At 48.6% G+C, this 23,343-nt stretch overlaps 1 protein-coding gene across 1 annotated transcript in view; it reads left to right on the forward strand.

The window, feature by feature from the left end:
• The window catches only part of APBB1IP (amyloid beta precursor protein binding family B member 1 interacting protein), a 788,839-nt gene that overhangs the window by 648,344 nt on the left and 117,152 nt on the right, over nt 1-23,343 (forward strand). Inside the window, exon 11 of the mRNA XM_085631699.1 lies at nt 18,526-18,636. Within this exon, the coding sequence (XP_085487825.1) occupies nt 18,526-18,636 (111 nt within the window). The remainder of the gene's footprint in view (nt 1-18,525; nt 18,637-23,343) is intronic.

Raw genomic sequence — 23,343 nt, forward strand, 5'->3', positions numbered from 1 at the left:
CACGTCACCTTCAGCCACACCACCGAACTCCACTGGACCGACCACCGTTGCTTCCACTTCACCTTCGAGAAGCCCACCACGCACCACCTGACACAACGGGCCCCCCACCGCAGCTGGCGCAAAGTCACCGAAGACCAGCTAGTCACCACCCTCACCCGAAATCCACCAACCGACACTACCGACACTGACTCAGGCTATGTATCAACGACTGCGCCAACACTGATCAAGAAACCCGCGAACAGATGCTCTGACAGGAAAGCCATCTGGTTCACCGCCGACCTCCAGGCATCCAAGCAGGCCTGCCGTAGGCTCCAGAAGAAGTGGCACCATGAACAGACACCAGACAGCAACACAGCCTACAAGAGCGCCATCCGCAGACACCACCAACTCATCCCTACCGCCAAAAGGACATCCTTCAAAGAGCGCATTGACAACAACGCACACAACAGCAAAGAGCTCTTCAACATCGTGAAGGAACTCTCCAACCCCAGCTCCAACTCTAACGACATCCCACCATCACAAGACCTCGCGACTCCCTAGCCACCTTCTTCCACCGCAAGATCACAGACATCCACGACAGCTTCAGCAACCAGGCCTCCCCGACTGACACAAACACCTCAGACTCACTGCCCCCCAGCCACATCCACATCGACCCCCTGCTTTCCTGGACCCACGTCAACGATGAAGACACCATCAAAATCATGAACACCATCCACTTCGGTTCACCATCCGACTCCTGCCCATACCACATCTTCAACAAAGCGAGCTCCACCATCGCCCCCCATCTCCGCAAAATCATCAACAGCTCCTTCGAGACCGCCACCTTCCCGGAGAGCTGGAAGCACGCCGAGATCAACGCCCTACTCAAGAAACCCAAAGCCGACCCCAAGGACCTCAAGAACTTCCGGCCCATCTCCCTCCTCCCGTTCCCGGCGAAAGTCATCGAGAAGATCGTCAACAGACAACTGACCTCCTTCCTCGAAAAGAACAGCATCCTGGACCTGTCCCAATCCGTCTTCCGCAGCAACCACAGCACCAAAACAGCCCCCCTCGCCGCAACCGACGACATCAGGGCCATGATGGACAACGGAGAAACCGCGGCCCTCATCCTCCTGGAACTCTCGGCTGCCTTCAACACCGTCTGCCACCACACCCTCCGCACACGCCTCCACAACGCAGGGATCCACGAGAAAGCACTGAACTGGACCACCTCCTTCCTCACCGGCAGAACCCAGAGTGTCCGTCTCCCCCGATTCCGCTCTAAAGACACCAAGATCATCTGTGGCATACCCCAAGGATCGTCCCTCAGCCCGACACTCTTCAACATCTACATGGCACCGCTCGCCAACATCACCAAATCGCACGACCTCAACATCGTCTCATACGCCAATGACACCCACCTGATCCTCTCCCTCTCCAAGGCCCCCACCACCGCCAAATCCAACCTCCACGAAGGAATGAAGGCCATCGCCGAATGGATGACAATCAGCCACCTGAAACTGAACTCGGACAAGACGGAGGTCCTCATCATCGGATCCACCCCCTCCGCCTGGGACGACTCATGGTGGCCGGCAGCACTGGGAGCTGCACCGATGCCCACGAAACACGCACGCAACCTGGGAGTCATCCTGGGCTCCGCATTGTCAATGACCCAGCAAGTGAACGCCGTCTCCTCCTCCTGCTTCAACACCCTCCCCATGCTCCGCAAGATCTACAGATGGATCCCCACCGGTACCAGAAGGACAGTCACCCAGGCCCTTGTCACCAGCAGTCTGGACTACGGCAACGCTCTCTATGCAGGAACTTCAGCCAAACTCCAGAAACGACTACAACGCATACAGAACGCCTCTGCACGCCTCAACCTCGACAACCCCGCCACAGCCACATCACAGCCCACCTGAAAGACCTACACTGGCTCCCCGTCAACAAGAGGATCACCGTCAAGCTCCTCACCCATGCTCACAAAGCTCTCCACAACACCGGACCAGCGTACCTCAACGAACGACTCACCTTCTACACCCAAACTGCCAGCTTCGCTCCGCTGACCTCGCCCTCGCAACCGTCCCTCGCATCCGTCGAGCTACCGCCGGCGGCAGATCATTCTCCCACCTCACGGCAAAAACCTGGAACACCCTCCCCATCTGCCTACGACAGACCCAGGACCTGCTGGCCTTCAGGAGACTCCTCAAGACCTGGCTGTTCGAGCAGTAGCAGCACCCACGCCCCCCTCCCAGCACCTTGAGACCCTCACGGGTGAGTTGTGCGCTCTACAAATGTATTGATTGATCAGTAGGCCTCCCCAATCCAAGATGCTCATCGGCAGGGTGACATGGCCTGGATACTGGCACATGCTGGCAACTGCTGAAGTTACCTCCGAGGACCTTGCGAGGGTCGAGGGAGCTCGGATGCACTAATGATCAGCACCGTATGGAGCATTGGAGATGGAGATTGGAGATGGGAAGGTGCCAGGAGTTTGGGCCGCCACTGGATTGCGGCGTGAGAGTTTGTCAGGAGTCGTGGGGGCTCTCCGGCAGTTAGGCAAGCGCGCTCAGCAACCAGAAGACAGGCTGGTGGAGGTGTGGGAGTGACAGCTGCACAAGTCCGTCAGGGCTGGTCGACTGCTGTGTAGGTGGGTTTCTCCCCTCGTCACCAGTTTGTCACATCGTATAGCAGAAAGAAGACACAACACAGCATCAATTGCTGGGTAACATTTTATTTGAACTTGCGCCAGCAGGCTGCTAGCACGCACGCTTGCTGTGCATTCTCTGCAGAACTTAAAACCCCCCCGTCTCTTGCCTCCAGCTGCCTATGTTGTCACTGCTTCAGTCTCAGGCGGTCATGGGGTCCTAAACCCAACTCTACGCATACAAAAATTAACAGAAAAAATAAAAGTTTCATGATAATTACAGAAAAAACTGATATACCAGATGGAACGGCCTGTGAATTTAATTAACTTATTTCTAGCATACAACTTCAAAGAGAATAACACTTGCCTCTTGTGCTGGCAGACATTAAGAGCCAAATCATGATGGACTGAGCCCCTGTTTTTTTAATGCAAAGTGTCTAAAGTTCAAACTTACAAATTGAAATTTCTCCTAAATAAATACATGAACCTGAAACAGAACTATGCAAAAAGAACAATTGATGGACAGAATGCAGAACAATGTCATACATTCACCCCAGTACAGAGATCTAGGCCTAAATCCATCGTTTTTTTGCTCACCATGCCATTCCAGTTTGGACCCAGCCATTTGCAAATCAGTCTTGACCCTGCGCCAAATGGGTACAGTCCAGCCCGAACTGCCAGGCCAGGTCCTCCCTGGACTGGAAACAAGCATCCTAGGACCGGTTTTCGGGCTTTCATCCCTCATCAGCCAGGATAGCTTGACTCCAGTGGCATGGAGAGCACAGGACCCACGTCTGGGCATACCCGTTCCACTCGTGGTGACAAATGCAAAAAGAACAATTGATGGACAGAATGCAGAACAATGTCATACATTCACCCTAGTACAGAGATGTGGGCCTAAATCCATCGTGTTTTGCTCACCATGCCATTCCAGTGTGGATCCAGCCATATGCAAATCAGTCTTGACCCTGCGCCCAATGGGAACAATCCAGCCCGAACTGCCAGGCCAGGTCCTCCCTGGACTGGAAACAAGCATCTTAGGACCGGTTTCGGACTTTCAGCCGTCAACAGAACTAGTCAGGAACAGTCAGCAGTGATTTCCTTTCTGTGCTCCAACTTGCTCTGTTTATTAAAGTTCAGAGGTGAACTTATTCTGAGTTACATGTTTGAACTACATAGAACTCACGTGCAAAAAAATAGGTACTCAGACCATCATGGTATGACCCCAGACATCATGAATGTATGCTAGCATTCACCAGCAACTTTTCCTCTCCACAATGTTAAAATTTAACCATCCCTTACAGCTCAAAATTCCTGCACTAAATATAATTTTAGGGGCTACATTTCCACAAAAAGTCTTAACGGTGGAGTATGGGAAAATAACAAATTTACAGTCAGACATAGAGCTTTCATTGTTTTGTGCCCTTTACGTCAGTAAATGGTCAGATGAAATTTCCGTGTTAAAGTTAAGTGCTATCCCAAGTGTTTAAAGACTCTTACCCTTTTAGCCTATATATTTATATTCCACTGAATTGCGTAGTAGGATATTCAAAAACAATTATATTTGTTTTTATTATGCTAACAAGTAAGTGATTATCATAAGAATATTTAAACTGTCCTTGGTAACTAAGGCCCAGATTTATATCTGGGCGGGCAGCCCGCCATTCCACCATGGGGCCATTCCACCATCCCCATGGTGGAGAGACCACCCACCTAATTTATAAATAACCGCAAAGCAGGCTGTCATTTATAAAATCATTGGCATTATCCGCCATTACAGCGGTTCCTGCCAATGCATTTTACTGTTTACTGCAGGGCTGCAGCTGAAGGAATTCTTTTTTTCTTTTCAGAGAGAAAATCCCAAAACTGGCTTTTATTTTTTAAAAGAAAAAAAATAATGTTCCCCTGGCCATAGGTGGCTTCCCCCCTGACCAGAAGACCATTAGGATGATTTTACTGTTCTTACTGCCAGGTTTTACCTGGCTGTAAGAAACAGCAAAAAATAACTACATGTCTGCCCATCTATATTGGGTAGGCAGACATCTAGCCGTTTCTCCGACGGTCCTTACTCCCTGGGGCCACCGGAGAACGGCGGGGACAGAATTGTCTCCGATGTGCCCAAACTTAAGGTTCAGCCACAATAAAATTTGGTGGGCGGACCACTATATCGGCAGGGAGGGAACTCCATTGCCACTGCAATTGAGTACCCTCTCCACCAGCATATAAATCGGGCCCTAAGAGGTGTCCGCAAATAGAATGCTGTGTCACCCGCATACATTAGTTTGATCATAGAAATGTTGCCTATATTGGTGAAGAGTAAAATTTAGTTTTCAGTCACTCGAGTAAGTTACTAGTGAAACACTAAAGACAAGTGGGGCCAAAAACACCCCTGTAGTAAATTATTCTCCACCTGTAACTTGTTTGCAAGAACATGAAATAAACATACAGCCAACCATTTGTCTGAAAACAGGATTCAGATTGCATCTACTAGCCATCTAGGGATGCATTTGATGACGCAATAATTGTATTAAACAAGCAAGTTTAACAAATAATAAATAATATTTGTACATCGTGAGATTCAAAATATATGCCTAAATTGCCTTCTTTCTGCTGCAGATATGTATAAAGGACTTGCCACCATGAGGAAGATGTTCTCTCATGCCCCCCAAAACCGTTAAAGGCCCGTGTCTTCGGCGGGGGCCTTTAACGCTGGAGCGGGCCTTTAATGGACGGTAAAACCCACTATGTTAGGCTCTAAGGCTTTGAAAGGGGTTGCATACTTTTCCTAAATTGTCATGTCTTAGTCAGGGAGCTTTCATATTTTGTGTTCGATATTTGTTATTAGCAGTTGCCTGAACTAAAAAAAAAAAACTAGCCTAACGACTTTTTTCTGTCTTGCCAGTCAAACAAGTATTACCTGATGTAAATATTGTTGCCTTCGATACTTCTACAGGGGCAAAAACCTAAGTAATGTTCTGTGAACCAGTACTGTTTTTGCAAATAGAACTGAAACCTGCTAGTCACCTCTGCTACTACAATTGTTATGGTTGCATCTGAAATCGGAGACCTGAAAAGCGGAAAAAGTCCTATCGATACGTTAAAGTAATGAGTACAGGCCATTATAGTCTAGTAATATTTTCAACACTACCGTTGATCCTCACTCATCTCAAACAAGAATGGACCAAGTAACTGTGAGGGAATGAAAATTTAAAGATTGATTTTGCCAGAAGGCTAGCATTTGCTTTCTAACAGTTTTTGGGGGGCATTATAGAGCATCCTTGGTGGCATAGCCTATATATTTGCAACAGAAATAAGGCCACTCATCGGCTTCCGATGCTGCTGCGTAACCGCAAAGGGGGTGTGACATAATACCCAGACACTAGGTGATTCCACAGGGTAGAAATGGGACTGCCATTCCCTATGCTGTCCAGTGCTCTTGTTGTAACTGATTAGAAGGCATAACTATTGAGATTTGCTTTGCTAAGTGGGCTTCAGTGTTTACACAAGAAAGTACATTGGGGACTATGCAGCAGTCACAAGTTTCCATAATTACTCCTGGAATTATTGGGGAATCCCATTACAGTCAGGAATGTATTCATTTCCTAGGCATATGCCCAGGGAGACTTCTAAAAGTAGGTGCAAATAAATATTGCAATTTAAAAATAAATATATAATTCTACAAACTCAAAATGTCATGTGTGGGTGTGAAAAATGTAAGGAGAGCATTTACAGCCATGTATATATTGTACGCTATTTACAATGACATTTCAAATCTGGCACACAGGACAAACACCTGTATGCCTATTTTGACATTGTTGATTTCTAGAGAAGATTTCAACTAAGCATTTTGTGAATCGCTTTAATATACAAAAATATGCGTGTTAAGTGTTTTATTCATAAATCTAATAATTCCATGATCGAAATCAGTAATGTGAACAGTGGGTAATATCAGCTTAATTGTGATGGCTTTTCAATCAATCAATCAAGACATTTGTAGAGCACGCTACTCACCTGTGTGGGTCTCAAGGTGCTAAGGGGGTGGGGGGAGCAGCTACTGATCGAACAGCCAGGTCTTGAGGAGTCTCCTGAAGGTCAGCAGGTCCTGGGTCTGCCGTAGGTGGGCGCGGAGGGTGTTCCACGTCTTGGCGGCGAGGTGGGAGAAAGATCCGCCGCCGGTGGCCGTTCTGCGGATGCGTGGGATGGTGGCGAGGGCGAGGTCGGCAGAGCGAAGCTGGTGGTTCGGGGTGTAGAAAGATAGTCGATTGTTAAGGTATGCTGGTCCGGCGTTGTGGAGTGCTTTGTGGGCATAGGTGAGGAGCTTGAAGGTGATCCTCTTGTTGACCGGGAGCCAGTGCAGCTCTCTAAGGTGGGTGGTGATGTGTCTGTGACAAGGGAGTCCGAGGATGAGGCGTGCGGAGGCGTTTTGTATGCGTTGGAGTCTCTTCTGGTGTGTGGCCGTGGTTCCTGCGTAGAGGGCATTGCCGTAGTCCAGCCTGCTGCTGACGAGTGCTTGGGTGACCGTCCTTCTGGTGTCAGTGGGGATCCATCTGTAGATCTTTCGGAGCCTATGGAGGGTGTTGAAGCAGGAGGAGGAGACAGTGTTAACTTGCCGGGTCTTAGAGAGCGTGGAGTCCAGGATGAAACCCAGGTTGCGTGCGTGGTTGTCAGGGCGACTCCCAGCATGGCCAGCCACCAGGAGTCGTCCCATGCGGAGGGGGTGGATCCGAGGATGAGGACCACTGTCTTATCCGAGTTCAGCTTCAGCTGGCTGGTCTTCATCCAGTCTGCGACGGCCTTCATTCCCTCGTGGAGGTTGGATTTGGCGGTGGTGGGGGCCTTGGTGAGGGAGAGGATCAGCTGGGTGTCGTCAGCGTAGGGCGATGTTGGCAAGCGGTGCCATGTAGATGTTAAAAAGGGTTGGGCTGAGGGATGATCCTTGGGGTATGCCGCAGGTGATCGTGGTGGCTTCGGATCGGAAGGGGGGAGGCGGACTCTCTGGGTTCTGCCAGTGAGGAAGGAGGTGATCCAATCCAGGGTTTGGTCTCGAATTCCTGCGTCGTGGAGGCGTGTGCGCAGGGTGTGGTAGCAGACGGTGTCGAAGGCGGCCGAGAGGTCCAGGAGGATGAGGGCCGTGGTTTCGCCGTTGTCCAGTATGGTTTCGATGTCGTCAGTGGCGGCAATGAGGGTGGTTTCGGTGCTGTGGTTGCTACGGAATCCGGATTTGGAGTGGTCCAGGATGTTATTTTCCTCCAGGAAGCGGGTCTGTTGGCTGTCTTTTCAAAGACTTTCGCTGGGAACGGGAGCAGGGAGATGGGTCGGAAGTTCTTGAGGTCCTTTGGGTCGGCATTGGGTTTCTTGAGTAGGGCGTTGATCTCGGCGTGTTTCCAGCTTTCTGAGTTGGGGTGCGATGATGGAGCTTGCCTTGTTGAAGATGTGGTGGGAGCAGGGGTCGAAGGGTGAGCCGGAGTGGATGGTGTTCATGATTTTGATGGTGTCTTCGTCGTTGACGTGGTTCCAGGAGAGCAGGAGGTCGGTGTGTTTGGTGGGTGTTGAGTCAGGGGTGTCGGCGTCTGTTGGCGTCTGGGTGTCGAAGCTGCTGTGGATGTCGGTGATCTTGCGGTGGAAGAAAGTGGCTAGGGAGTCGCAGAGTTCTTGTGACGGTGCTACGTCATTGGAGCTGGAGCTGGGGGTGGTGAGTTCTTTCACGATGTTGAAGAGCTCTTTGCTGTCATGTGCGTTGTTGTCGATGTGTTCCTTGCAGGAGGTTCTTTTAGCGGATCGGATGAGTTGGTGGTGTTTGTGTCTGTCGTTCGTGAGGGCAGCGTGGTTGTCTGGTGTCTGGTCGTTGCGCCACTGCTTCTCGAGTCTTCGGCAGGTGTGCTTGGAGTTCAGGAGGTCGGCGTTGAACCAGATGGCTCTCGTGTTGGTGCGCTTGTTGGAGGGTTTCCTGATCGGGGGGAGGATGTTGGCGCAGTCGTCGATCCATTGTCGGAAGTTGTGGGCCGCTGCGTCGGTCTCGGAGGGCTCGGGTGGAGGGTTTCAGGCAAGGGTGGTGATAAGCTGGTCTTCTGAGACTTTTTTCCAGTTGCGGTGTGAGATCCGTTGCGGTTGGTTGTGTGCGGTGTGTTTTTCGAAGGAAAAATTGATGCAATGGTGGTCGGTCCAGTGGAGTTCGGTGGTGTGGCTGAAGGTGATGTGGTTACTGGCAGAGAAGATGGGGTCCAGCGTGTGTCCCGCGGAGTGGGTGGGTGTCATGACGAGCTGTTTGAGTCCAAGGTTGGCGATCAGGGTTGTGGTGTTCCTGTCGTTGGCGTTCTCGAGGTGGAAGTTCAGGTCCCTGAGGAGGATGTAGTCTGTGGAGGCGAGGGCGTGTGTGCTGATGAGGTCAACGATGGAATCGCTGAATTGTGCGCAGAGGCCAGGGGTCGGTAGATGAGGGTTCCTCTGAGGGTGGTGTTGTGATTGACGTGGATCTGGAAGTGTAGGTGTTCAGCCATGCTGAGGGAGTCTTCGGTGTTGGTTGAGACTCTGATAGTGTTCCTGTGGATGATGGCGATTTGTCCTCCTGGTTTGTTGTTGTTACGGTCCCTGCGGGTGATCTTGTAGCCGTCCGGGATGGCTATGGCTATGTCCGGCGCTGAGGAGGTGTTCATCCAGGTCTCCGTCAGGAAGGCGACGTCCGGGCCGGAGGAGTCGAGCAGGTCCCAGAGTTCGATGGCGTGTTTGTGGACTGAGCGGGTGTTGAGTAGTATGCAGCTGAGTTTGTTGAGGTCGGCAGCGGTGTGATGGGCAGGGCGTGCAGGTGTGCGCTGGCTGTTGTAGTTGCATTTTCGGCAGGTGAAGGGTCCGTGAGTGAGCTTTGGGGTGGCCTGGAAGCAGGAGGAGGGTTGGCAAGCGTTGAGTGCATGGAGGGTGTTGGAGTCGTAGCAGTGTCGGGTGTCATGGCACTCGCGGGGGCCAGGGGGTCTGGTGCTGGGCGCGGTCCAGGCGCTGACGGGCGCAGACAGGCTTGCCTTCGGCGCGACTGCACAGCTGTCACCATTAAGTAGGGGAGGTGGGTGGGAGTAGAGGTGGAGGCGGGAGTGTGGCTGGGTCAGAGGGCAGGGCTAGTGGGGGTGCAGGACACGGCGGAAGCGGGAAGCGCTAAGGCGCTAAGATATCTCCGATATGCCCAAAGTCACACACAGTAATGACCCAGAAAATACCCAACACAACAGTAGTGCCCCAGAAAAATTACACCGCAGTAATACCCTAGCAATAACGATGACACAGCGAAAAAGAACGCAAGACCTGAGGCAGAGTCTGGCGCGAGGCTTGAACTCTGCTTGTGGCGGACTGCGGGCAGGAGATCAGCTGGTGGGGCTGCCGGGGAGAGTGCTGCCTGGACCGGAGGTCGAGGCTTTACACCTTTTAGATGAGCTGGGTTGTAACAGCGGGCCATAGGCTAAACAAAAATTGCTAACATAGTATACCTGTACTAAAATCAAACGCAGTAGGTTGCATTAAAAGGTTGCATAAAAATAAACATAGTGCGTGCTATTAGTGAAGTGACTATGCCACTTTCTGGTCAATTGCCTTAGACACTTGTATAATGATGTCTTGAGAGTTAACACTATTACACAATAAAACATTCACACTAATGCAGAAAGCAAAACTGAAAACTCAATTTAATAGTGGCAGAAGCTATGTTAAAATGGGCTACAAAGCAAAACATTCACATGAGAGGAGACATTATAGCATTGTTTAAAATTGAAGGCCGAGCAATCATCAATAAATAATAAATGCTAAAAGCAGAGAAAAATGTAAAACTAGAAAAAATATGTGCAGGTGAGATACCAGAAAAGCCATTATTACAGAGGTTGATTACTGGACCTCTTGAATGAGGTGGATATAGATTCATCAACACAAGGCTTGAAAGATAACCTTGGACAAGTAATGATTTTATCAGTATAATGAAGATTTCAGCACCACAGCAGAGGGTTAGTTACAATGATGCATTGGCTTCTCCAAACTCAACAGTCCTATGAATCTTTTTCCCAGTTATGTGGAAAAGGTGAGAGGGCCTTTAATCATAACAAATACCAAATTATGGTATATGATTAAATATTAAGACTTTGTTTTCTCACTTTTCATTGATTAGCAACTTCTATTTTGCAGTTAATAACAATTTACCCACCTTGCAATACTTAGAACTCCTCTTTTCATTTGCCAATCTTCAGAAAATGCCAGTTGTGTTTGTAAAAATTTCACTGCTGGTTCTTTTAGAGAGTGGTAGTTAAGAGCATTGATGGTGGCCAAGCTGAAACATCCAGTAAACAGGTTACTCGCCTGCCTACCTGCTGGGTTTAAAGCAATTTCTATGATTTGGGCGAACTGCACCTTACTGCTTCCTACTCTGAAAGTACTCTCCTTCCTTCACAATGACCTGATGCCAGGTAGGGATTCATAAATATTCACTTTGATCTCCCCCATTCCCAACGTCAAGAGCTGTTACAGACCTGCTGTAGTACCCTATTTGTTGAATGAATGAATGAATGAATGAATGAATGAATGAATTTTAGATTTTTAAAGCGCCTGGTTACTCCGAAGGAGTGTCCCCACGCTAAGCAGAATCAGGGCCTGGCAAGTCAGGGGCAAGTGGGCTTCTAACTCTGTCTAAAGAACCAGGTCTTCAGGTTTTGTGGAAACTTGCCTCAGACTGTTCAAGTCTTAGGTTAATTGGCATTGGATTCTGTGTTTAACTGGGAGCCAGTGAAGATTAGCCAAACCGTGGCTAATGGAAGACCATTTTGGTAATCTTAGAAGCACCCGGGCTGCAACGTTTTGTACTTTTTGCAGCATTGCCAGCCTGCCTCTCGAAGTACCCAAGAAGAGCACATCACAGTAAGTCGAGCTGTGACACCAGCAAGGCGTGCTCTACTGTTTTTTGTGCTTCGGCCGGTATTAGCCTCAGAAGCTTCTTTAACAGTCTCAGCACCCCGAAGCATATGCCAACTGAGGCCCTGATCTGACTTTCAAAAGATAGCTGTGCATCAAAGAAGATGCCTAGATTTTTCACTCCCTGTATTTCTGAGCTGGTGTCTGGGATGCTGAGACTGAATGATGTAATAGAATGTGGGTGTGTCGTCTGCAGTGGAAGACAGATGATAGGGATAGTTGGAGGGAGGATGAAACTCTGACAGGACCCAACTGCTGTTGCTGTAACCTAAAGGCCCTAACATGAAATAAAGAACTTACTTTTTCCCCAAGTTACTACAGACTTATATGAAGACCCTGCCCTCTAAATACAACACCTGCATGTGGTCTTTCCGCAAACTATAGTACACCGAAGGGGCATATTCGTCTCATGGGTTGTGATATGCTTGTGCATATCCTCATGCACTGTATAGTTCAGTTGTGCAAACCACACAGGGACCCCCAATGGCTACTGCTCAGACAACTCCAGCATATCACCAAGTTCAGAATTAGGTGCATACTCAATTGCACCAAGTTCCTCTTCTGTAGGCCTCTCAACTGCTGAGTGTTTTTACACCTTCCTCTTTCACACTTGTGGACCTCCTCTCTCCTTACGGAAATCTCCTTGGAACGCACCTCTGATCAGTGGAGGAGTCCTCTATCATCACAATCACCACTTCACATTCAATATTCTACAATGTCTTTTCAAAGAGGATAAAGTACCAGTGTTTTTTAGGGGCTGAAATCAGATTTTATTTCAGTTCACTGTCGTTTTACATCCTACTCATCGGGTGTAGTTAGATACTGGAGCAGTTTGAATTGTCTTTTTTAAATCACTTTTGCCAATGTGTGATAGGCAACTAACTACTTAAAAATAAAGACGCCAGATCAGGAGAATATCAAATGCTATCAAAAGTTATTTTCGGCCCATTTCTGTTAGGAGGAAGAAGCAGTAGTGCAAAGGGGCTGTAAACCCCCTATAAACTACTATGGAACCAGACAGAATATTACCGTGAAGATGTGGGGGCCGGGAGACCCTGCTGGAACACTGCTTGTGACAGGACCAGGCCACAAGGGGCAAAACAAGACCCACTCCCATCAAAATAAGTCCAGAGAAAATTCCATTTGAATGGGTCGCTCATGCAAGCCTCCTCACAGTCTCCAGCAGGTCATCTGACGCTCTGTGCAGCCACCAAAGAGTCCAAATCATGACCACGACCGTAGCTTTTAATATATCCCCCTGAGGAGCGAGGTTCCTGGTGTATGCCCCCAGGGGAACAGCTAGGTCATTGGCACTTTCGCACTTGTATCCCCTTAGAGGTGGATGAACCAGATCTCTCTTCCACCTGGGGAGTCCACAGACCAGTGGGCCTGGCATTCTAAGGAGGGGAAATCCTCAAGCCCTGTGAACACCGTCACACTCCATTTCCTGCTCCTCGTGAACTTGCCTATGGGAGCGGGAGTAGCAGCAGCACCGGCTCACCCCTAGGACACTGAAAAGACAAGTGCAAAAAGAACTATTGATGGACAGAATGCAAAACAATGTCATACATTCACCCCAGTACAGAGATCTGGGCCTAAATCCATCGTTTTTTTGCTCACCATGCCATTCCAGTTTGGACCCAGCCATATGCAAATCAGTCTTGACCCTGTGCCCAATGGGAACAGTCCAGCCCGAACTGCCAGGCCAGGTCCTCCCTGGACTGGAAACCCCGAACCTGGTCCTAGGATGCTTGATTCCGGTCCAGGGAAGACATGGCTTTGCAGTTCGGGCTGGACTGTTCCCATGAGGCACAGGGTCAGACTGATTTGCATATGGCCATGTCTGAACTGGGGTGGTGGAGTGAGCTAAAGAATGATGATGGATTAAACCCAGATCAGTTGACTGGGGGTGAGTGTTTGATTTGCTCAAACGCTCCGTCCATCATCCCCTTTGATATCGCTTTGTTCGCCCTAAATTGGCAGGGTATCCCCAGATGTGGGTCCCTTGCTCACTTTGCCACTGGATTCAAGATAGCCTGGCTGATGAGGGTTATGAACCCGAAACCGGTCCCAGGATGCTTGTTTCTGGTCCAGGGTAGACATGGCTTGGCAGATCGGGCTGGACTGTTCCCATGAGGCACAGGGTCAGACTGATTTGCATATGGCCATGTCTGAAATGTGGTGGTGGAGTGAGCTAAAGAATGATGATGGATTAAACCCAGATCAGTTGACTGGGGGTGAGTGTTTGATTTGCTCAAACGCTCCGTCCATCATCCCCTTTGGTATAGCTTTGATCGCCCTAAGTTGGCAGGGTATGCCCAGACGTGGGTCTCTTGCTCACTTTGCCACTGGATTCAAGATAGCCTGGCTGATGAGGGTTATGAACCCGAAATCGGTCCGAGGATGCTTGTTTCTGGTCCAGGGAAGACATGGCTTGGCAGTTCGGGCTGGACTGTTCCCATGAGGCACAGGGTCAGACTAGATTTGCATATGGCCATGTCTGAACTGGGGTGGTGGAGTGAGCTAAAGAATGATGATGGATTAAGCACAGAGCAGTTGACTGGGGGCGAGTGCTTGATTTGCTCAAACGCTCCGTCCATCATCCCCTTTGGTATCACTGAAAAGACAAGTGCCAGGACATGTGAGTGTGTGTGCTGACCAGATGGTTCAGTAGCTGTAACATGCCCTCCTGGGATTAACATGGGTGACAACGGAAGGATTCAGGGGAAATTGGGATTGTGAGACACCCAAGCAAATGCATCAGGTTTCCAAAAAATGGAAAGTAATGATCCCGAGCTGGCCAGCGGCCACAAGAATGGCCCAGGAAGGAGAAAAGTGCCTTAAGCCAAAGTCCCATCCTAGAAGGCCCTTGTGGTAGGTTTAAATGTGCATATTGATAGTTCTGGTGCCACAGAGGAGCTGAAGGACTGCAAGCTTGCTGTGTGAAATTCAGGGGCTGCAACCTCCCTAAAGCACCCCTGAGACCTAAAATGTTTTGCTGCAATGTTACTTTTATGGGTGCCAAAGCCAATTGGCTAGGTTTGTGTAAGCTGAAACGAAAAATATGTCCTCATTTGTTAAAACAGCCTAAAAGGGTTGTTGCTGTTAAGAAGTCTGTGCTTCCATTGTTGCTTGCATTGTAAACACTCCTCTGATAAAAATCAGTAGACGTGGCTTTTTATTTTTACACATCTCCCATGTTTTACTATTTGTGCATTGGGGGGGGTAGTGGTGATTTTAGAGGTTATGGTTTGCTGGCATTGTTAAAGGTGCCACAGACCTATTAATCCTAGTCTAGATTTAGGAGTTACTTGTCACCTGTGACCTTTAGATGCAAACCCCTATAACTTGTGAGGGCCTTTTCAAAGTGTATCCTTTGTATGCATTTGTAATTTTTCTGATAGTATCCAGTGTTGTGTATATTAAAGTACTTTACCCTTTTAAAGAAACAGCACTGATTGGGCATTAACTTATTCAGTGCTATTTGCTGATTTCTGCGTTTCTAGTCCACAGTACATCACTAACTAAGGCGTGGACTGCTCTGCCTTAGTACCCTGAGAAACAAGTGCTAAATGGAATAGCATCCTCCAGGTATAGGGATCCGCACTATAAAGGACCCCAACACACCAGAAGGAAAATACAGCCCCTTGTGACAACTGGGATCCAAGAAACTCTGATTGCCCTGGTACCATTTGACCTGGATTTGTCACAATTGTTTTTCTCTCTCTCGGTCATAGTTGCTCAGCCGACCTCAATTGTTGTTTCTCTCTGGGTCATATTTTCGCAGCCTCCTTCAACTCTGTACTCTTTCACAGAGGGCAGAAGTTGTATGTTCACCCCCACAATTCTATGTGTTGCTGTTCTAATGAGCAGGTGCAGAGGCGAGGTCATGGGTGTCAGAGAAACAAAGAAGAGCAGAGGGTTCAAAAGTGGCTATACATATACTTGGAGGCAGATTTAATATGGACTCAGTTGTCCTTGGGTGACGCAAGTCATCGCAAGGGTACCCAAACCTTAACTGAGATTTACAAAGTCACGCTAAGCCACTCTACATGGCTTTGCATGGTTTAGTAAATGCAAAGGAACAGAATGCAGTGTATAGCACTGCCTTGCATTACTTTGCGGGGTTAGGCGTTACATTGGTGGAGCATGGCGTTCCCGTGCATTCACCCCATGTATTTTGATGCATATCCAGATTTACAAAGACTTCTAAACCTGGGTTTTCACCAAATTAGTGTGCCTACCCGACAGACATATGACGAGGAGAAATATTTGTATTAACGTTGACTTGCTGTGCTGTGTTGCGTGAAAGAAATGTAAATATGCCCCTCAGTTACTACCAGAATCACAGTTTTTCAAAAATCACACTTTCAGATGCAAAAAGTGCGCCTCGTCTTGGCTGGAAGACATCATCTTCCAGTTGCCAGGTTTAGTGTTATCAACACAACAGGCAAGCTGAGAATGTAAATTCACGTATGTGCCTCAATCAGTGCTATCGTGTCATTTGTATTAATCAATAGCGATTTTGTTTGCACACCAGGTGAAAGGTCACTAAAGCATCAGCATTATTGCACACTGACACGTATTTTAAATGCACTGCCATGTTGCCATTCTGTTTTGTACATTGCACAGTTCGGATCAACTGTCCTAGTATGCGTAGCCTCATTTTGAACTTGACACAACAAAGCAAGGATTGCAGAATTGAGTGAAGGCAGCCTTTGATGCTCGCTGGCTGTTTTTGCATTAAGCATGTTTTAGACTTCTATGCACTATCCGGAGTGTCTGCTTTCATTTATAGTGTTAACAGGTTGCATTAGTTAAGTGTCACCCTGAGCAATTATAATTTATCTTGTATGCCCTTTCAGAGCCTATGACGTCTTAGCAAATATAGGTGAAAAGTAGACTGTAAAATGTATTAATTGACCCCATGTTAAAAAAAATGTCTTGGAGAGAATCTTCATATGTCTACCTGAAGGAAGGTGGGCTGGCTTGGCACGTTGGAATTCAGGTCAGTTACTACAGCCAATCTCTTTCAAAGATTACCAGCCGCCACTGATCTAACAGGCTAGCTCTTTGCACACTTTATCTAACCAGAACATGTTTGAACCTTTTTGGTCCCTTATTTTCATACATGTTTTGTTCTGTTGTTTATTCTAAAAGCACAAAGTTCAGGACACTAAGCTAAAAATAAAATCATCTCCACATTGACCCTGACCCCAACCAAACAATCAGTCAGAGAGGTAGTGATAACACCAAACCCTTTGTGCGGTGTCTGTACAGGCAGTGGGCAGAGTAAGTGGCTGTAGTAGGTTTTTCACTTGCAAACTGTGGACATCCTGGTGGGATACCATTCTTTATAACGTGATTTATTCACAGGTAAAGGAAGCAAAAAGGATTCCGTCAGCAAAGATCGAGTGAACCCATCACATCGTATGGACTGTACAAATAAAGAGTAAACGTGCACCCTCGCTTAGAAACCTGTGGTGACAACATTTAAAAGAAAAATGTTGAGTAATCTGGCTCCTACGTATTTACCCTATTTACACAGAGTTACACGTTTCTGTAAATAGCACTGGTTTGATGTGGTTTTAATATTCACTGATTCCATCTGACAATGACACGGCAATTACACAGAAAAAAATAGCAAAAAACAGTCAGTGTACTTTATTCCGCATTTTTCCACTGAAACCTGTAAACTGTGCAGTAAAATGGTATCTCCTGATGTCCTCCTACAGTTTTAATGAGGTAGGGAAGTCTATTCGCATTATTGATTAGTATTCATTTAATTTACATTTACAACTTCTGTCAGCCCACATCTGAAGAGACTCTCGACACTGGCCCGTGACAACAAGAACAAGGGCATCATTTTGCTAATTTTTTCTACTGTATATTCGCCTAGTTTCTTTGCCACGGAGGCAGAGGCTGCCCGCAAAGCAGTCCTGATAGAAATCTGTCTAGCAGCTGCACTGCCGGCGGTATTTGGAAATTAGAAACAAATTAACCTCGCTTTCACTCAGGGCAAGGCGGGAGAGAGGAGAATGACATTAGAATGCGTAATAGCTTTCCACAGTACTGCATTCATTATGAGGAATATTTTGATGGGAAATAAATGATATGTCAAATTGTGTTTTGTGGCAGAAAATTGATAAACTCGGGTAGTTCGCCTCCCGAGCACCTATCGATTGACTCGTGAGTGCGTTCTGGTAGCTAGGTCGGTGCACAACCACCGTTAAATGTGTCAGAATGCGCAGGTTTCCTCCGTTATATTGTCTCTGCCTGGCCGCCGCGTACCTCCTAGACGCAAGGCACGTTCTTGTTGCCATGGAAATATATCCGGAGAACAATACACAGTCAATTGTAACCTGCTGCAAAAGAGAGATGCGGCTTAGACTTCAGAGCAGTTTTTGCAGTAATCTGAATGAAGACTGAATACAACGCATAGTAGTTTAGCGGGGGGGTGGGGGTATTTATATTCCGATCATAATTATGTATCCTATTGGAAAATAAACTGTGCAAAATGCCGCGAGGGACACCAAAAACCATCATCATCCGAGCGTTGTCGCAAGCTTGTCACCTATTTGCATAAATTAGCTCGAACCTGGTTTCCCATTCCCGCCAAGGTGCATCCGCGAGGCTCTTTCACGGTCGGTTAGCCCCACACTGGAGCCTTTACGTCAGGCAGTAAAACGCAGCGGAGAATGTTTGTAATTCCGAGTTTGTTCTGTTATTGCTGCTTCTCAAAAGGCAACTTGACCTTCCGCTGTCAGTGGCACGGTTCACAGGCAAAGTAATGTAACAAATGCTGCAAGAGTGTACAGCGTGTATGCATTCCCTGCTGCCGCTATGACGAGAAAGAACAACAGTTTAACGCTATTAAACCGGTGTTAGCCGGCTCTTTCATGCAACGTGACCTCGGTGTATTGCTTGTACCAATTACATTTTTTTTCCCTTTTTATTTCTAGACTTCCCGGGACCTGTCGTGCTTCGTTCAGTTTGAGAATGTGAATGTTTACTATGCGACGCAGTGCAAAATGAAGTATAAAGCGCCCACCGACCACTGCTTTGTCCTGAAGGTATGTCAAGAATGCAGACGATGTCACGTCGCCGTAATGTGAGATTTGTTCTGTCGCAGTGACCGTGGACAATGGTCGTGGGCTGTGGCCTCTGGGCAATGGGCCGTAGCGAGAAGGAGCGATGCTGTTATAATTAGACCAGAAGTCCATGTGTCAGAACTTGACCTGTCTCGATTTACAGTGCTCCAATACATATTTCCTCTAATGCGAAATCATTTTCTGCAGCATGAATGTATTAATGTACGACTTGGAAATGTCATTTGCGTCACTGCCACGAGCCACCGACATTAACCCAATGACTTATATTGTCACAGATCAAAATAGAAAAATAAAACTGCAACATCGTAATACTTTTTTTTGCAACCTCTAGAGTGGATTGAAAACAATTTGTGAATGTCAAAAATGTAGCTATTACATTAAAAACAGATTTCCTGTAACAAATGAAAGTGTAGGCCTGCTACAAAAAAATTGCAACATGTAACCAACCTGATTGCACAGCTGCTGGAAAAAGCTTTTGTTAAGCGCCATAAATATTGAACAATCAGTTTAGTCCATCTTTAAAGAGAATAGTTGCTGTATAACCAGCCTAATTTCTTCCCAAAAATAATAATGAAAATGCATGCATGCATACGTACAGATTGTTCAGCCATACATGACCCGCACTCTCGGCTGGACATGGTGCTACACTCTGGACACTTACATGGCTCTGTTACTCACATTGATCACCTGGAACAAGTTCAGACAGGAGCCCAGTGTGGCACATAGATGGCAAGAATTCCGACATATTGCCTGTTAGACCTGTCAGCCCTTTGGGTGGTCCCTCCTCATCATTATTTATTTTGTCCCACTTTTGCCTCAAACCCTGTTTGAATTTTTCCTTTTTGGGAACCACCAGACTTTTTAGTGTTGCTGCAGATTCAGGGAGCCATTTTACCTACCCCTGAAACTTCTGTCTGAGGGCCTGAAGCACAAAATGGTGGCCACCTGTGACATCACCAGCATCCACTGGAACCTACCAGCACCTTCCAGAACATTCCAGAACTCTGTGACAGTTGGAGGCGGTTTAGAATGTTGGGAGGTTAAGACAGAGTGTTGGCAGTTGGAGCTGGCAGTTGGCACCTGACTGGTGAAGAGAGAGCAGCACAACAGTGAAGGAGGAAGGAGTGAAGCAGCAGGGGTGGAAACTTGTGCCTGGAGTGGGGTCCATAAACCCACCCTTGATACTAGTCCCTACTGATGGATCCCAGCCTGTAGCCCTGTGTGGGAAGAAGCCAGAAAAACTCATCCTAAGGACCTGGACAGCAGGAACAGGCCTTAGAAGCAGAAAGCAGCAAGTTCCTGACCTGGAAACTGGTTTCCCTGGAGTCCGGCGTCGAGTAGCCTAAGACCTGGAGCCCGAGGTGGAGAAGCGGCGCTGACTGAAGAAGCAGACGTCGTACCCGGAGCCGCCTGAGGTCGTGAGAGGGCGCCGACGGAGGTCGTGAGGAATACCAAAGGTCGAGGAGGAAGTTAACCGAGGTCGAGTGAGCGGCGTCATCGGAGGAGTGAAGTCCGCCCTCCGGAGTCGTCGGAGACCGAGGTGAAGTGTACCGGAGGTCGGGAGTGAGGATCGCACTCCGGAGTCGCCCGGAACCTGAGAGGAGGAGCACCGGAGGTCGGGGGTGAGGATCGCACCCCGGAGTCGCCGGAAGTCGACATCGAGGCCAGGCCGGCCGACGTCATCGAAGCCGAGAGCGCCATCGGACCGGAGCCGCCCGAAGTCGACATCGAGTAGAGACTGCCCGACGCCGTCGAATCGGAGGTCGAGATCGAACCGAGGCCGCCGACATCGGACCGGAACCGCCTACCGGCGTCGTCTAGAACTGACATTGTGCCGAGGCCGCCGAGACCGAACCGGAACCGCCTCACGGCATCGACACGACTCCAGCGGCGTCGGAACATCAGAAAAAGGGCAGTAAGTGGAGTAGAGGGCGCCTAAGGCCCTGTGGAGACCTGAGAGACTGCTCTAAGGGGCTAGGGAGGTGCTGGAACCAACCTGACTGTGCCAGGGGTGAATTGGGACTAACCTAGAGAGGTTGTGTGGAGAGAGAAAGCCAGGGCACTGGTATTCCCCCCCTTGATCTACCTCAGTTTAGGCCTCAGCCTTGTCCCAGCCAGGGAGTAGAACCCCTCAAGCCTTCCACAACCCTACAAGCTGTGCCTGGGCCAAATCAGCCCTTAGGAATTGAAAAGTGATCTGATTACATGAGTGTTGCTGTATACTCTTAATTATTTATTGGGGGGCCCTGTATTTATTGTGGTTAACCTATTTATTGCTTCACTATATTTATTGGTCCACAGGACTTGTTGGTGTACAATATTTATTGGTGACAGTATTTATTGCCTCAGAATATTTAATTGCCTGTATTACCTGCACTGTTATTTATGTCCTTTATATTTATGATCACCCCTATTTATTGAATCTCCAGACAGTATTTATTTGTCCTGCACTATTTAAGATTTGTATATTGTGATTGACTTATTTATTCTCCCAATCAGCAACTAAGAGAAAAAGCAGATAAAGAGAGTTATTTTCATAATTTTTACGGTATAGAGTCGTTTTTGGAACGGATGCACGCATGGTTATTGTTTGGGTATGTTGTATGCTTAGCACGGAGCCTGATTCCTGACCACTCGAGCCAAGCTACCACAGTGTGTTCGGGGAGTCCACCACCACCCTGCGGAGTGGGAGTGGGCTGTTTCCAACATAAATTGGTGTTCAGTGGTGGGATAGAGCTGTGCCTACGCATACTCAACAATAAATGTGGGTAGTCCATAGGCCTACACCGGGAGTTTTCTCAAGAGCGGCCTTCCTAATTGTGGGTTTTTGTTTTTTCCAAATTTACTCTGGTGGTGGGAGGAGGTATTATTAAAGGTACCCCCCTGCATAGTTACTGCACAAAACCTGTCCTCTAACCTGAGTGGGCAAGATGGAGTTTGTACTAGAAAATCTAGAAACGTACACTGTGGCCCAACTCAGGGAGTTTTGCCAGCGGGAGGGGGTGTACTGTCCCCCAGGAGCAAAGAAGGGTGCACTCCAAACCAGCTTAAGGGCTTGGGGGGAGGCACGCAGGGAAAGCAAGGCTGAGGAGGAAGACAGGGATGGAGAGCCTGACCCCGAGGGGGCTGAGATGTACCAACCTGAGGTGGGGAACCTGTCAGCAGGGCCCAGAACCATTTCTAGGAAGGGCAGCAGTGCCTCTAGCGGTGGCTTGTCTGAAGTGGAGCTAACGGACCGGAGGGAGAAAAGACAGCTCACATGGGACTTAGCAAGGCTGGAAAAGGAGAAGGAGGAGCAGAGGATGGCCCATGAATTGCGACTGAAAGAAATAGATCTTCAGATCTTGAGAATCGGGGCACAACCTGTTCCTAATGGTGGCAGCCAGACCCAAGAGATCACCAGGGAATCTAAACCATACCTGCCAAAGGACATAGTAGCTAGCTATGGAGTGGGCGACGATATCGCCAAGTGGCTAGCGGCCTATGAGGTCTCATTGAGGGCCCATGGGGTTCCAGAGAAGTACTGGGGAGGGGGATTGTACAAGTACATGCCTCCAGCGGGTAGGGATGCTTTATTGGCCCTCGAGGAGGATGAGCAGACCCACTACCCCACCATGAAACTGGCGCTCATCAGAAAGTTTGGACTAACACCTGAAAAGTACAGACAGAAGTTCAGGGGTAGTCACAAACTGGGCACGCAGAATTGGGTGGACTTCCTGGACTATGCAAAGAAGGCACTGGAAGGTTGGATTCAGGGCAGTGAAGTGAGGAACTACGAGGAGTTGTTTGACCTAGTACTGAAGGAACACCTGCTCGAGAAATGTTTCCCTGAACTGCGGCAACACCTGGTGGATAGCAAGCTGACCAGTCCCCGGAAGCTTGCTGAGGAGGCGGACATTTGGGCTAGTACCCGGGTGTCCACAAGGGGGACTGGAGGGGATACTCAAAAGGCCGGACAGGGCGCCCCCCAGAAGAAAGAGGGAGGGGAAAAGAAAAAGGAGTTCTCCAAAGGCCCCCAAAATAACTTCCAAGGGAAGGGAACAGGATTCACCTCTAAGGCTAACCCACCCAGAAACCCTAATCCTGGCCAGAGTCAGCAGCCAAGGGTTGTCCATTGCTACGAGTGCGGTGGCGTTGGACACTATAAAGGAGATCCGAAGTGCCAGAAACGACCACCCCCTCCCACTGGAGGAAAGACCCCCGGAGTAGCTAGTGCAGTGCTCGGGGAGGAGATGCCCTTAACTAAGGGAAGGGAGTGGGCGGGTGTCACTTTAGTGTCCCTGGGAGAACGGGAGATGGTTCCTAAGATCCAGGTGCCCGCAAATACCGTAAAGTATGGGCAGTGGATCACCATCAACGGCCAAAGAGGGGAGGCTCTGAGAGACACAGGAGCCAGTATGACTATGGTACGTAGTCAACTGGTGTCTCCAGAGCAGGTAATTCCCGATGTACTCCACCCAGCCGCGATGGCTGATGGCAGAACAGGTCACTATCCCGTGGCCGAGGTTCCCTTTGAATGGGGGGGGGTTGCAGGTTCACTTCGAGTTGCCGTAAGCCCTGCCGTGCCAGTCGATTGTCTGCTGGGGAATGATATGGAGCACAACGCTTGGAAGGAGGTGGAATACCGGACTCACACCGAGATGCTGGGTACACCTGACTGGGCCTGTG

Source organism: Triturus cristatus, chromosome 10 (assembly GCF_964204655.1).
Source record: "Triturus cristatus chromosome 10, aTriCri1.1, whole genome shotgun sequence".
In the NCBI taxonomy this organism is placed as follows: domain Eukaryota; kingdom Metazoa; phylum Chordata; class Amphibia; order Caudata; family Salamandridae; genus Triturus; species Triturus cristatus.